Genomic DNA, 16,020 nt, shown 5'->3' with positions numbered 1-16,020 from the left:
GACAAACATTTTGCCTGATTGTCATTATTTGACTTTTTCCGCTTCAGTTTGCCAAATGCACTTTGACTTCACCGAAGGACACGCTTCTGAGGGCCAAACGAGAACTCAGTTTTAGCTTCTGGTTAATTTGTTTTTCTGTTTTGGAAAATGTGAAAAATCCCAGTCTTGTTTTTGTAGTACCTTCTGTACTACCTACTTTCTTTAAAATCCCCTCTAATAGTGCTTGAGCTCTTTTTATAATGTTTGGATTGTAGACTCAGTCCTCAGGTTTTGAACACTTCCTGGGGCTTAAGAGAGATTTGGACTGATCTCAAACCTTCCAGCGACTCCTCGTAGTAAGGTTTAGACTTAGGCTCAAGTTAAAATACCTACAACAATGTTCAAACTCTGATGAACCACCTGGTCTTTGTCCTTAAAGCAAACCTTTTTTATTTATTTTTTTTACATAATAAAAATATCCACAGTAATGGATGGTGCATAAAAACAAACTCTGAAGGTAATATATCAGCTTTGAACTGGGGTACTAACTGTTAAATGTGACCGAGCCACAGTCATGCTGCTCTCTGATTGGCTGAGGCCCAGATACGTTCCCATCTTTCCTGGAGCCTGGGGAGGCTGCAGCTCCCACATGGAGGTATAATAAGCTCTTGTTCGTGTCTTAGCAGCTAAACTAGTCTGTTACATTGCATTAACAAAGAATTCCTCCCAGTATGGAATGGTGCAGTGTATAAAATAATCACAACTTTCCACATCAGACCCTTACACACCACCTAGCTCTCTGTTTTCAATCATTTTGAAGAGCTTTTCAGGTCATTATTAGCATCTTCTTTCTTTTGTTTTACAGTGAACCATTCCACAGGGGTACCAGGTAAGGCCACTCCCTTCTCTCCTCCCAAGTTGCTGGGCATTTGTCCATTTGCTCCTTCCCTACATTCTGTAATTCCTGCCCCCCGAACTTCCTCGACTTGAGTTTTTCTGGTGGACTTCCTGCAACAAAAAAGAAACACTTTTTTTTTTTTTTTTTTTAGATGTACAGCAGAGATATAGAAGATACCGGATGGCCTGGTCTTCTGTACTTATTTGGTCAAAATTCATCTACCCGGCAGTTTTCATATTGCTTTATCCAACTTGGGGGTCACAAGGGGTTGGAACACATCCCAACTGATATTAGGTAAAAAGTGCAATACACTCTGTGTGGTTACCCATGCATCTTGGGGCTAATTTAGAGAAACTTAGAAATACACACTTTCACATCTATGGCCAGTTCAGAATGACCACTTTACTTAACAACCGCATCTTTGGTCAGTGGAAAGAAATGAAATCAGATATGTAATCTCCAAACAGAAAGACCCTAGCCAACCAGGATGCTCAAACTTAGAACCTAAAACAGCTGCTAACCACAGCAACATGATGGTGATGGTGATAAACAATAATGAAACAAAACAAATTTTTCATTTTTTATTTCTGGTAACTTCAAATAGGAATCAATTTTAGTACCTAACTTCCAAATCCCAAAAAGTTGTTTTCATTCATCTGTACATTAGGAGAAAGGTTTTGTTAATGATCCAACTGTCCTTTTCAGTCCACAATGAACCGAATCAACGTTCTGGTATGATGGAACATGCATCAAGACATTCCAACATCCAAATGTTGGTCTAAAAGTGATCTTGTCTAAGGTCAGTCATATGCCATAAGGATTCTTACACTGGTTAGGGTAACACTAGAGCAGATGGGGTATCCTGGTCTTGTATTCAAGCAACTGACAGCAAGGGGAAATCAGGGGGAAATTGCTTTGGACTGTACTCTGGAAGAGTCCAGAATCTAGTAATAGTAAAAGCCCTTAAAATTACCTGACCTGACTGCTGATCACTTTCTTCACTCTCAGTGTTTAAATAACTTCTTCTTCCACTAACATCTGCACATCCTAGCCTCTAAACAGGGTTTTTATGTGCCTGAGCCATGCAAGACCTAAGTAAGGGAAAGTACATAAGTAGTTCTGCCTGTACTTATTACAGTACTTATTCTAGTAGATTCTAGGAGTAGTTATCTACTTAGTTCTTAACTCCTTACCTCCCTGCCAAGGAGGTCTGCATATTTTAAATCAACGATATGTTCTTTATATAATTGATTTTTGGACTCTAAATGAATTCAAACAAATGCAGCTCACTGAATTTTTCTTCAACATCCTTCCCTCTACAATGCTTGATTTTACACTCTGCCTCTTCTGAGTGTGGTTATTCTGATCAGACGTGGGCACTCGGATTTCAAATGCATTCAGTCAGAAAACATGCTATATTCGGACAGAGTATGATCTCAACCTTCGAACAGATCTAAAATTGTTCACCACCAACTGCCAGTGATGTACGAACAGCTGCAAACATAAAATCACTAAACATGATATGTATGCTTTGGCTCCTTCCCTTGCATGTGTTGTATTGTAAGCTATCTGAATTTTAGGACATAATGTAAAGTAGCAGAGTGGAGATTGTGCCTGGGGAGTGCCACTGCAGGTCTACCACAAAAACCACTTAGTTTCTTCTTCCGATTCTAATGGTGTTTTTTTTTTGAGAAAAGAGTAAAAAGCACATGGTTGAATTTTAAAATGCTCACACTATGACACCGAATCCATATTTAGAAATTACACGTTCTTTAGTTGCCCCCTGATGTTCTAGAACTAGGATTTATATAAAGTTTTCATTTCTTGTAAAAAGATTGCCCTGCTTTTGAAACTCTTACGTCATTGGCGAGATTGCGTGTTTGATAAAGCTTAGATGACAAAAGGACAATGAAGCATGAGATCATTTTGCATGCATACCTTGAAGGATGAACTATGTCCAGGTGAAGGTCTCTGTGGAAGAAAAAATAGGTCACTTTAGTTTCTGCTAATTAAGCTATATTACCTTAATTAATCAGGATATTATGCACGTATGTTCTGAGTATGTAACAAAATGTAAATTCAATCCAATCAACAATTTTTAAAATTTATCTGTTTTGATGCTTTGCTCACCTTCTTGTTTTTTGTCTTGTCTGGCTGAGGCGCTGTCCTACGCTCTGTCCCCTTGCTCGCTCTGCTACTAACCTTGGGTGTTCTTGGCATGTCTGTGTGCCGCTGTGAACGCACAGAGCGAGAAATCTTGGGAGTCTTGACAGGTGCACAGTACATCTCAAGGCGCTGGAGCTCACAGCTTTGGAAGCAGCACTCATCCACGATGCCACGTGACCGCCTTGCACTGGGGCCATAGCCTGTTGGTTTATCTGTTTGAGAAGAACGGCAGCAGGTTTTAGACAATGGAGAGACAGAACCAGTTCCATTGCTTAGTTCTAATTTTCTACCCAACATAATTGGTGGCTAGTGCGCTGAAATAAAGGACTCATTGATCCAAACTTTACTACTTCAGAAAGAAATCTGCACTTGTTTACACGAGCTGGTATAAAAAGGCTAGGTAGCAATATTTTGGCTCTTGAGTGGACTTGAAGAAAAACCATAGATTTGTTTAATGATTTCATATGACTGGATATATTCTAAAAGTATATTTATATAAAAAGTCAGCCAGAGACAACATTTTAAATCGGTTAACAAAACTATTGCTAGCTTAATTTGCTATCATCCTATAGGAAAAAAAAAAATCTGTTAATGGTAAATGTCTGTTCAGCCAGTAAAATCAGTGTTGTCCGCATTTGTTTACCTGCTTCTAAATTAAGGGAACTTTGATTTGAAATTTAGTACATAATTTAAGTGGTAAATTTGTCCTCATGCTTATGGCCAGTACAGGTTTAGCTGAACCAGCCAAACTCAACAACAAAAATATTGATGTTAGCTAGGAAGCAAAAAGGAACAATGTTGTTTCATGATTTCCGTGCTTTCTACATATAATTGCATATATTTTTTAATTTGTACAAATATAAAGCATAGGCCAGAAAAAACACTTTACATGTGTACAGCTGACAAAACATTTTTATATTAGCCAACAAAATCCGTGCCTTTGTCTATTTTTTCCCAAAATACCCATTGATTTAAAGTTTACTACGCATTTTCAGTTGAAATTGTCACTTTTGAGTCTTTAAATTATGACATTATTATTTTCCCTTTCCTATGCTTCTTATTTTTTTAATAGAATTAATCAAAGACATTCTGGCGATGGCTGGACGCCGACGCCACGCTCGTAATAAAGCTGTGATAACAGCCGTACGGTCTCAGTGACACTGATTTCTTACATGTAAAATTTACAACATATCACATTGCACACTGTGGACTCATTTTGGCAGCTGCATCAATGTAAAAAAAAAAAAACTTTAAAAAAAAGGAGGGAAAGGGGTGGGGGAAGGGGGGCAGTCACCCAAATGGTGAGAATATCCTGCTCAGCCATTTTGGCCCAGGTGTCTTTTACATAGTCCAGCGAGGCCAAGCCACAAGTCCCCTGGGCCCGATCCACCTGCAGAAACATCCAGGCAGGCTTTTAGGACCACACCACCATTGGCTATGTCCCACTGTTCATTCACATTTTTATTTGGCAGAAGCACCCTGGAGGCTCGTTCAAATAACACAGATTTTGAGGATGGAGACATGATGCATGCTCACTGCATGAAGTAAAGAAGCAAAGCCAGCTAGCAAAGGTGTTTTGGGTATTTTGCTTTTTGGGGGAGGTTTTTGAGTCCAAATAATACATCTCAGGGCGTGACAGATTTTTGACTCAATGATCACATTTAGTTACAGTGACGCCAGTACTCACTTCCTCTTTTAACTCCCTAACCCCCCAGAACCCACCCTCTTTGGTGGCTTTTAGAAAAACCCAGACTTCCCATTTACAATTCCCTGCTCACCTTGAACAATATAGTCCTGATGGGCTTTTCCCTGTTACCAAATGAAATAATAATAATTTAATATGGCATTTACAAGGAGGAAATGCCTTTCCCTCTCAGAGTTAATAGCTCTTGGCTCAGAAGACTGCCAGTGCTGACAAAGTGCATTAACTTCTGCTCTCTGTCTGCCTTGTCCTGACAACGTTATTTTGAACAGAGAGCAGCTTTCATTCAGAAACAGAAGCATCTTTCTCCTCAGGCCCCCAGACACAAAGCAGAGTGGAGGCTAACAGAGGTGTGAATGAAGAGGAGGAGATGGGGGGTGATAGGGAGGCTTTCATGTTGCTCATCAGGTAGCTGGATGCTAAAAATACCTTGTGCACCTGCATTATTTAGGAAACAGAAGAACTGGATTTACCCAGATCTCAGACTTCTAAACTAGATGTGTGCAAACTAGAAAACTGAAATATTTAAATGGCTGAAAAAAAATCTTGATTTGGATATTTAAACTATTTATTATATACAGTTCAAACGATTGTATTCATTTTGTTTTTCTAAGAAATTCTTTCAGTGCTTGTCCCACTGAGTAACAGTGGGCCAAGCATTGGCTGTTCTATTAACACCTGACGTGAAGACATTTAAAATGAGAAAATTGCGACACTGAGCCCTGGCTGGTGATTATATAATGGTTTCTGAAAGCCAAAAGAGGGGCTGTGCTTCAATGCCTGGCCTGTTTTTCAATCCCCCAACCCCCCCACCCCCCCAATAAAGCCTTACAAATTAACATCCGCTATTATTCTGAAAATAGTTTGCCACCCTGCTGCACAAACAGCTGGAAGGGACAGGGTAATCAGCTGGTGCCGGTTGTAACATGTAGGATAATCAGCTCAGGCAGGTTAGGGGAAAACACGCATATAATAATCAGGTCTAAAAGCTTTGGATAACTGCTGTAATCCCCCATCAACAAAGAATTGTTTTCTGTGACTGTTAAATAAGGGTAAATAAAGAAGATGCAAAAAAGGTTTTGCCGATTTTGCAAAAGTCAGTCTGAAGGAAAACTTAAAGAAAGAACGTTTCTTTTGATTATTAAATACCAACTGTCTTTAGGAAGGACCTTTAACAACTTACTTCTTTGCAGATGATGCCAGCCTGTACAAATATTTCTAACCAGAGCAGCACATACCGTACTTGGTGGTGAATTCGAGAAAATAAAGAGAAAAAAGCCAGAGGTTTATTTAGGAGGGCCTGATACACTGGATAGCTATGCATGTCGCACAACCGGTGAGTCAAGGAACCACAACTAACACACACATCTCTGAGAAACCCTGGACATTGAAAAAGCTATTCTTTTCAGAAGTTTTATGAACATTTTGATGTGTTCTGAGGTATTTTCCTTTGTCCATAAGTGTGTTAACTTTGGAATAAGTTCTACCGGTTGTAAACTGAAAACAACCACAGTCTTTGTCCACTACGAATTAGCCACTTAGACATTTACAGAACCTTCTTTTAAGTGCTTTTTAAAGGCCAAATCATAACTTTTGTCTCATTGTATCACTGATATGCACATTAGCACTCAACCCAAAATCTGAAGCCGTGTGGACTAGCACCACTGCAGTCACACCAATTAAAAGTCAAGTGAAAGCTTGTTTCATACGCCATGTGTAGTTTAGTGATGTCTTGCACAACCTTGATCTTGTTCTTGTTTTGAATTTGCACACACTGTTTTCTCTTTTTGACTTTTTCCTGTTGTTCAGCCAAACACAGCAAACTAAGCAGCTCTTCTTCCTCCATCAGGAGGTCCACACGATTTCTAGTGAGCATGTGTGGAACGCGTCTGCGTAGACTTGACCCCGGTTAAATATGTATAGAAGCACTGTTTGAAGTTTAAGTCTACAGCTGGCTGCACAAAAACCACAAATTGGTCTTTGGGGTGGAGTACTTCTTCACCTTGGATGTCACTCTGACAGCATCCTTCTTAACAGAAGCTATGCTATAGTTTTGACTAGCCACAATCTATGTTAGTTTTTCGTAAAGTCTTTCATCTGATGTCACCGCACGGTTCCCTGAAACATCTTTGGTTTGGTATTTGACAGGCTCAGCATGCATAGTGCTCATTCCTCCAAGGAACAGCACCGGAGAGAGATGGCTCGATTTCCTCATTCCAGAGTGGCACAGAAAGCATCTGAGTTTTACAGCTTGGTCATGGTCAATAAAAAGCAGTGGATTCTTGGAGCCAGTGCACTGCTCCTCCTGTGAAGTGTCAGGGAGTTTACGGCTGGGCAGGGACTAGAAAAGCTGCTTTAAGTACTAGAAACTATCCCTTTATCATTGGTACCATGTTTTACGGCTTGTGAGAATTTGAACCTTATCCAAATGCATTATGAATATTTAAAGATGGATTTTTCAGGGTATGTGTTCTTGAAAAAGTTTTGCAACAACTTTTGGAATTTACAAATGTAACGTAATTTTTTCTCATGATCGGTAGTTGGGAGACAAGTTAAGTTATCATTACATGGTTAGTGGTCATGTGTCTGCAAAGCCTCGACACTGGAAGTCTTTATCACCAGTTGGTGGCCATTAAAAAAGATCGCAGGGGAAAGAACTTTGCCTGGAAGCTGCATCCATCTTTTAGATTGTCTGCGGTTAATGCCTGTGTTTGATCATGTATTTCTTCTGCTTATCGTGGAGATAAATGTCATTATTTATTATAGCCTTGAGTATTTGAATAGTTATCGAATTTAGGAAGGCTACATTTCTGCATTACAGACAAATGTAATGTGATCACTGCTGTGCATGAGTCTTTGGTTACACCTAACAAGCGAAACCAAGCCATTTTATGAGATCTATAAAGACAAAAGAACGCCATGAAGAAGATATCTATAAATCTAACTAATGTTCCCCTGTTTTCTTTGTAGAAGGCCTGCATAATGTGAATGAATGAAAAGGTTAAGTATTTTTTAGTGTCCTCAAATCCCTCGAGTCTCAACTTCACCTAATGTACAGATTTAAATCTGGACGACGCCTGCCTGTCCTTTTCATGAGAAGCCTCTTTGTTCCAGTATTTCGCAGCGGGGGTCAGAGATGTTTAGTTTCAGGTCTTCATGGGAAATCGACACCTTTTCATAGCGATGGAGAAGACACAGGAGGGCTTTCTTCGGGCCTTGGTGCCTTCCGCTGTGTGCCCAGGTCCAGTGCAAAACTATGGCGGGAGGGGATGGTGGAGGGTGTCCTGATCATCCTGTAATCCACATAATCCCCTGCTGCTGAGGGACCAGGCCTCGCCATGCGTGAGTCTAAGTGCGTGCATGTGACGTGCTGTTTACACATTCTCCCTCTTTCTCCAGCTCAAGTGGCTCTGAATAAAACTGGCAGGGACAGACACTGAAAAGGAAGTCATATCTCATCCTCCACTCTCCTTTCCACCTTCAACTCACCTGAGCACACTGCATTTTATATTTGGTTGCCTTCTTATTGGGTATTTGTGTAGCGACGATGAGCTTTTGGCTGAAAAAAGGATGGATTATTTCATCTTCTTTGCAGACACTATGCAGAAGTCTTACAGAGTAAGATTAAATATCTCGTGCTCACTCTAAAACAGCTGAATATTTCAGCATGAACTAAAAGTGACTTAGAGCGCGGAGCTACTTAGCACTCACACTTCAGCCAAAAAACGTCCCATAACAGATCTGATTCATGGAATGAACATCCCAGTGAAATCACCCCGCAGTCCTGCCTGCTAAAGCATTACAAAGACAACTAAGGATTTTTTTAGGTCGGGCTAATAATTGGAAAAACTGACTGCAGGTTTTTTTTTCTCTGTTTCATTGACCGCAGTTTGTTTAATTACCCTTTAAAAAAATGAATTTCCACCAACTAATGTTTTCTGTCAGGGTAGGAAATCTGCAGTTGTGAAATACAAGTGTGCTTCACTTTACTGGTGGCATGGCAAAAAGCACTGTGAGCACATAAAGCCCGCTGTTGTTGCAACACTGTCTCTGCACACATTATCAATCAGAGGGCTGCCAAGTTCAACACGGCCAGACTGGAGGGGAAGAGTTCAGGGAAAGGATCACGCTTCCTTTGGCCAAGCCGTTACTCTGCCGCGTCCTATGGACGACAGAGCCCAAATGGATTCTCCAGATATTTTACTGACTAGAAGCAAAGGAAAAGGGATGACAGCGAGAATATGAGAGAGCAAGAGAAACCGAGGACGACGGCGAGAAGCATATTTTCCAAGGCACAGCACCCTGCTGCTCAAACCTTGTCATCTTTTTCAGAGAATGGATGGAGTGTTCATGAAATACGCCTCTTTTTAACAGGAAAAAGTAGCATTGATAGATGGATGCTGTGTAGTCCACTGACAGCTCAGTGTAAGGTAATGTGGGAAAGACAAATACGTTCCACCAACCACCACAAAAAGGTCTGTTCCTGTTTAAGAAGTATATTCTACATGAGGATTCATGAGTTACATTGGCTTCTGTTCAACACTTTCCCATTTAATAAACTGCAGTTAAACTCCGGTATCAGTATCCAACCCTTTGTCACATTCCCACATCACCCGGCTCTGAACACTCTCATACCTTGTCAAAATCCTAAACATATCAAAAACTTTTAAGCTACAGCTGCAGACAGGTCACGGGACCATTTCAAAATCGGAGAAATGAAATGTTCAGAGTTGGGGTTTAAAAAAAAAAAAAAAAAGACTGCTAAGGAAAAAAAGATGCCAAAGTTCAAACCTGTTTACTCAGAATCCAAGGCCTGCACTTATTAAAATGTTATGTTTGATCATTTAAAGAAGAAGACGCTGAAGCCGAGGGAATCCAAAGACCAAAAAGTCTTAACAGGCAGAATACTGGCAATCGGACTGGCTGTCAAGACCACTTCACAGCATGTGGGTATTTCCAGGAGCATCTGGACGAACACGGCTCGCAGCTTTGCAGTAGCTTGGTGGCTCTCCAAAAAACTTTCTGGCAAATGCCATACAGAGGCCCTGACGCAGAGAATGATGTGGACTGGTCCTGGAAAAGCTGCAAGGAGCAGGATTCGGGGAGAGGAGCAGCAAGGTGCATGCTGACACTGCTATCTGTAAAGAAATCTATTTACATTCAGAAGACGCAATTCCATAGAATTTAAATTATTTAATTTGTAGAATCTCTTAGCATAACAGCCAGAAACATGGTTTAGGTTATGCAACTCAGACCCTTTGTTAAGGTTAGAGAAGGGGTAAGAGAGAGGTTTTACAGTGATGTGTGAATTGTATTGTGCCTATTTAATTTCCAATCTCTCCGAAACAAAGTCATACATAAACAAGCTGGTAGAAAGCAGGAAATTGATCTGAGAGTAGCTTCTGGCTTTTAAAAGAGAAGCCAACATGGAAGTGCTTTAAACCTGCATTTTTTTCCAGGCCACTAGAGGGTGATAGCTGTAGTTTGAAAAAGACTTCTGGTCCTATAGAAGTCTTTGGGAAAATTACCTTCTGACTTGAGTTCTGTAAACACTTTCCTGCATAATGCACTTTGTATGCAGTGTCAGACGTTTTTCATGACAGGTGTAGCTAGTCCCATCAAAGCACAGTTCAGATGATTCTCAGTGCCAAACGAGAACAGTTGATAGCTGAGCTGATGAACTTGTACAAATCCAGTTGACCAACTCTTATATTTAAGCTGCATGAAGAGTCTATTATATTCTGATACAGCGACAGATAGCTGAAGAGACACCACGGCCAAGCAATGGTTCTTGTTATGTCTCTGTAGTCCGACTGAAGGGCGCAAGTGTAGTTGGTGCAGGGTAATGTAAAATCTTTGTGTTCGTGTAAATTACCAGGCACACAGACGCCTCCTCAGAGCCTCATACTCGCATCACATGACACAAATGGACTCGAGCCTAAAGCATATCCCATCTATTAGTCTGTCCCCAGTTGCTATACACATCTATATACATCTGCACGCCACTTTAGAACCCACTTCCATCCATGGCACACCTTTCCATGTATATTGAAAGGTGGAAAGGTCCCAGAACAGAGCCATGCCACCACATGCAGAGATCTGCAGATGGTAATAACCCTTCAACAATAAGAACCTTTAGAGGGTTGGCTGTAGCTCAGGAAGAGCAGGTCACCTACTGATCGGAAGGTTGGTGGTTTGGTCCCTGGCTCCTCTAGTTTGCATGCCAAGTGTCCTTGGGCAAGATACTAACCCCAAGTTGCTCTCCAATGCATCCATCGGAGTATGCATGTGTGTGAATGTAGTTAGAAAGCACTATGAATAGAGAAGGTTCTTGTGGAATGGGTGTGATTGGGTGAATGTGGCATGTTGTATAGAGCCTTTTGAGTACTCCGAAAGAGTAGAAAAGCGCTATATAAGAATCAATCAGTCCACTTGTATACGTTATGTTATGTTCTTACTAACTGCAGTGCTAACCATGACCTAGTGTGTTGCCGTAATTTTTTCACAAATACTTTAGATTAGTAGAAGTAGCTCTGTGGTCCAAACCTATAATTGCGACTTTGTTCATCACATGAACTGAAGATGAGGTATTTCCTAGTTTGAGGTTGTGGGCCCTGCAGTACCCTTAAAAGCTGGCCCACACGTTGTGGAATCACAGTACCACAGTACTTGGTTTAGGTCAGTTAAGGATTTAAACCCAGCTGTTAAGCATTGTTTCAACACCAGAGTGTATAGACAATATTTGTATTGAAGTCCCTTAAACCTGCATTTTTTTTCTTCTAATGGCCAGCAGGGGGCGACTCCTCTGGTGCAAAAATGGGAAAAGTCGGACTACGTAGAATTCTATTAGGAGATGACCAGATCATCTCCTGCGATCTGTGATTTCAGTAAACACTTTGCTGATTATTGGTTTTTAGCTAATGCAACATGATGATTACGTAGTAAATTATGGTCAAATAGGACCATAAAGCAGGGTAGGTTTTATCATAGGGTGAAGTCTATGCTGCTTGCATTTAGACTAAGCTTGTGAATGCCATCCATTCTCTTCTGCTTATCCAATTCATTTCAATCAGCTACATTTTAGTGATAATTAGGAAAAAAATAATGGGTTATCAAGCCAAACTAAGTTATTGAACGCAGTAAAGTTATCTGCTAAACCTGAGCATGGCTTTAGACCACTACTGCCCACTTCTTCTGGCCTCTAATTGTCCTACACGATAGAAAAGGTATATTTTCAAACTATTCAGGTTCAAGCGAAGGTGAAAGAAATCAATTACTGGAAAAGAGAAGAACTGCAAATGCATTATAGATGCTGCTGATCTCCAAGAGAAATCTTATATCTTCTTCTTCTGTTTTTCGAACTGGCAGCTGACAAAGTCTACCACATGTGGAAAATCTTTCATAACTTTGGGACCAAACCAAACCATTTAAAATGGATTGTTATGACAAAACTGCACAGGAGTCAGAGGGAGAACTAATAATTTTATGAATAAGAAATGACTGTTGGTGGAGATGTGATGCTCGTTGAGGACATTTGCTGAAACTGGCTTAATTGATGGATGCCAGCCAGAGAAAAGTGAATAATAAGCTTCTAACCTTCAGCTCTGTGGGAGCCAACTATACTGTTAATGTACAGTCGTGCTGCTCGTCTCTGACAGACAAAGCAGGATACATGTCCTGAGAAACTCTGGCTGCCGGTGGAACATTGCACCTAACCTTCATAGCTCCATATATCCTGTGCTGCTCTGGGCTAGGTTGTACCCTTAATGGAAAAATTGGAGATTTAAATCCTGGTTTCTTGGTCGAGGGTTTTCTTTGGGTGGCTCTCCCTTCTCTGGTGGAAAAAAGAAAAAACTTCACTGCAACATTTACTTTCTACCCCTCCTTTTTCTTGGAGATAGCCAAATTCCACTTAAAGCCCTTTCCCTCTGGTCACAGCTGCGATTTGCCACCAATAAGAGTTACTTATCATTATTCCATATTTCATCTAACTTTTCTCATTCAGAATTTGACCTCGGTGATGAGAGTAGCATTAAAACAAATGTACAGGGAATTTAAATATAAGATGTAAGAGTGGATGAGGAATGAATGAAGTAAAAAAAAAAAAAAAACATTAAGGGAAAGCCAAGACGAGATGTCAAACTGGCTGTTCTTTTATTTATGAGCTCGCAGGAGGTGGAGAGCTCTGGGACATATACAGCCAACCTTTATGAATAAATAAAAAGGTGCACTTACTGAAATAAAAGCCTCGCTCTCCACAGACAAACTGCAGCGTGTCGACCAGCTCCGCCCCGCACAGGGTCTCAGGGCCCGCCCCTGTTGCCGTCGGAGTCAGGGTGAGGACGCACAGCAGTAGTGAGAGGGTGTGGCTACAGGAGATACAGCACATCGCACTCTGCGCACAGGGAGAGAGCAAGAACATTTTCACAGCATCATCGGAAAAAGAGTTTCATTTAACCACAACTCAAAGCTTCATGCACTCTTCTCCATTTAGCGCATCTGCTGTGACAGTTTGTTGCACAGTGTCTTGCTCAAAGGCACGTCAGTAAGTGGCAGGGTTGAAAAAAAGAAAAGCAGCCAGCTTAAAGTTGGGCATCCAGGATGTTCCATCTGCTAAAAAGGGGAAAGAAACAGATGGTAACTTTACAGGAGTTTGGAGATGTGGAGGAAAATGTATTAAATCCAGACTCGCACTCGGTGCCAGAGTCAGTCAAACAGGAGGCTGAGCAGCTCTGATGCTCCGGAGCGCCTGTGCGTAACCGAGCGGAGCGCGTCCAAATTGAAAACACACTATACCCCCCTCCTCTCCTTCTCGTCCATCCGCCCGGCTTCTGTGTAGTGGGTCTTAGCAAGTTAACAACAATCTGCATTAATCACATTAATTAAATGCAGGCTATCTATCATTAACAACCAGTTTAACATTTAAAATGTGCCAAAGCCTAGCTGTCAGCGCATTATTAGGCGCAAAAGTGCTTCGACACTCAGAAAGGAGAATAAATGAGCTGCCAAGAGATCTTTCCGATCCAAAATGTGAGATGGAAAAAGGCTCTCCCGCCAAAGCCCGCGGAGGAAGCTGACTGGGCCAAATGTACATAATAAAGAGAATAAACACGGAACGTTATCCATCTACATCACAACCGCAAAGTCCCGACGCCCGCAAGTGTTTCTTGATAATCTCTCCTCTCTCCCGCTCTCTGTCTTTCAACCCCGCAGAGGCATCAGGTTAGATATTTACCACGTAAATTATGCAGACTCAGCAGTAATTACTTTGAAAGTTGCACAGCTGCATTAGGGCTTTCTGGTGGAAAAAAGCGCCGGGCGCACGGAAAATGTCCAAATTCATACCTGCGCTGAAAGTCATGCACGATCCATGTCAATGATTTTTTGATTGCAAAAAAAAAAAAAGAAAAAAGAAGAAAAAAGAATCAAAGCAAAATGTAGAAAATATAATTATCTCTGGAAAAAAATAAAATAGATTACCAGGACATGCGGGAGAGTTGTTCCATAAGTGGATGAAAAGGAGAAAAATGTGAATAAATCCGCACCAATGCATGCGTTCAAAAGCTGTGAAATACAAGCAAGCGATAAGAATCCCCTTTTATTGTTTCTTTTTAAAGTAGGCGAAGATGCTCTGTGCAAATAGTGAGCAAGTGAAGAATCAAGGTGATAATGTATAGTGTCAAAGGAAATCAGGTAAGTTACCTTGAAGACATCACATAAATGCCACTGAAAGGAAAAAGCGCTAGACATCCCCACGGGTCTCCACAAGACAAAGCCCGACGAAAATGAACTTGTTTAAAGTCATTAAAAACAGGGAGAAAGAGGATGAGATGCGGGCAATGTCACATCTCAATATTCCGACTTTGTTCCATTGCGCAGGCTCGTTTTGGAGAAGTGAGATTTAGCGAACAGGAGACGGATTTAGAGAGAAAATCCCTCACATTTATCTACATTACACAGACATTTTCAACAGGAAACAGCTGGGGCAGCATTTGCCTCCTACTCGTCCTAAGTTATTCATTAAGGATTTTGGGCACATATTCAAATAACGTCATTTCTGTTTTTTCTCAGAACGGGATTGAATTTTGATCTCTCTAAGACTTGGTTAGTAGTTCAGATCAGCCCCACCACCACCAGCAGCAGTAGCAGCAGCGGCTCACACTCTTACAAACGCATTATTTTGTGCCCTGAAAGCTCATGAAGGAGAAGTTAAAGACGAGCTGGCGGTTGTGATATGGCTCTTTGCTGTTGTGCGTAATTTGGCACCGCGTAACTGAACAGCAAGTCTCTCCACTAGTGGTTTGATTAAATAAATCATTAAAAACACTTTCCCACTTGGTCACCGCAGTGCTCCCAACTCGAAAACCTCACAAGGAAAAGCTAAATAAATGTGAACCGGAGTGAAAATGTAAAAATGTGACATTTTTATTACAGTAAGGAGCAAACTTGAGCCAGAAAGCCACATGTGAAGCCCTGTTTCCTCTAAATGAGAGCCACTGTGCAGGGTTTGCTGCCTTTCTGCACACTGTCACTGCATAATCCTGGTGTATGTCTCTGGTTTTCTCTCCCTTCTTGCTGATTTTCACTTAATAGAAGTGGGTTCGCCTGTAAATAACATCTGATGCTCCTGTGAACTAGAGTGGAAAAATAAAAAAAGGAGGAAAAAAAAAGAAAAACACATGGGGTTTTATGATGAAGAAGACATTTATTTCATACCCTTGGAGCAATCGTCTGCACTGACAGACTCTTGATGCAGGGCCACCCACTGTCATCATGTTGAAGATGGGGCCCCGCAGTTCCCACTGTGTCACAGGAAGGGACGAAAGCAAGGGCTTAAAGAGGGTTGTTCTCAGCAGGGACGGGATATCAACACTGATCCAGTCACTAAACATGAGATCACTGCTGTGACCCAATCATAAAACAGGACACCAGCACGTATCCAGGCATGCTCCCTCCGTGTTTGTGTGTGTGCATCACAAGCATGGTTGGTTCCAAAGGGGACTTAAGACACGCAACAGTTAGAGTTGTTTGGGTAAAGTGGGTCAAAACACGATCATCATCAAATGTCCCAATCTGACACAGGCAGCAGCACTGACACACACTTCTGATACAGGAGCTCAACTCACAGATAAAGTGAGGGGCGTCTGAGCTGAGGGTCCTTGATGGCGTAAATGAAGCCGATTAAGGCAGTATTTTTGTCTGGTTTTGCTCTTAGTGCAGGATTACAGCTCAGTCGTCCAAACTTTTAAAACAGGTGCAGCCTAAAGTGTCACAT

The 16,020-nt window shown here is 41.3% G+C and overlaps 1 protein-coding gene across 1 annotated transcript; it reads right to left on the bottom strand.

Annotated features, from left to right (window-relative positions):
* Nucleotides 1–223: 223 nt before the first annotated feature.
* igf1 (insulin-like growth factor 1) lies at nt 224–14,550 on the bottom strand. The gene is made up of 5 exons (XM_080887322.1): nt 14,448–14,550; nt 12,981–13,140; nt 3,008–3,255; nt 2,816–2,848; nt 224–987 (listed from the first exon to the last, which is right to left on the bottom strand). Exons 1-5 carry the CDS (start codon nt 14,493–14,495, stop codon nt 928–930), a joined length of 549 nt encoding a protein of 182 aa, XP_080743448.1. The 5' UTR covers nt 14,496–14,550; the 3' UTR covers nt 224–927.
* Between the last annotated feature and the right edge of the window lie 1,470 nt (nt 14,551–16,020).

Source organism: Rhamphochromis sp. 'chilingali', assembly GCF_963969265.1.
Source record: "Rhamphochromis sp. 'chilingali' genome assembly, chromosome: 7".
Lineage (NCBI taxonomy): Eukaryota > Metazoa > Chordata > Actinopteri > Cichliformes > Cichlidae > Rhamphochromis > Rhamphochromis sp. 'chilingali'.
Note: the sequence above shows the minus strand (reverse complement) of the source record. Positions and strands in the feature narration are given on the sequence as shown.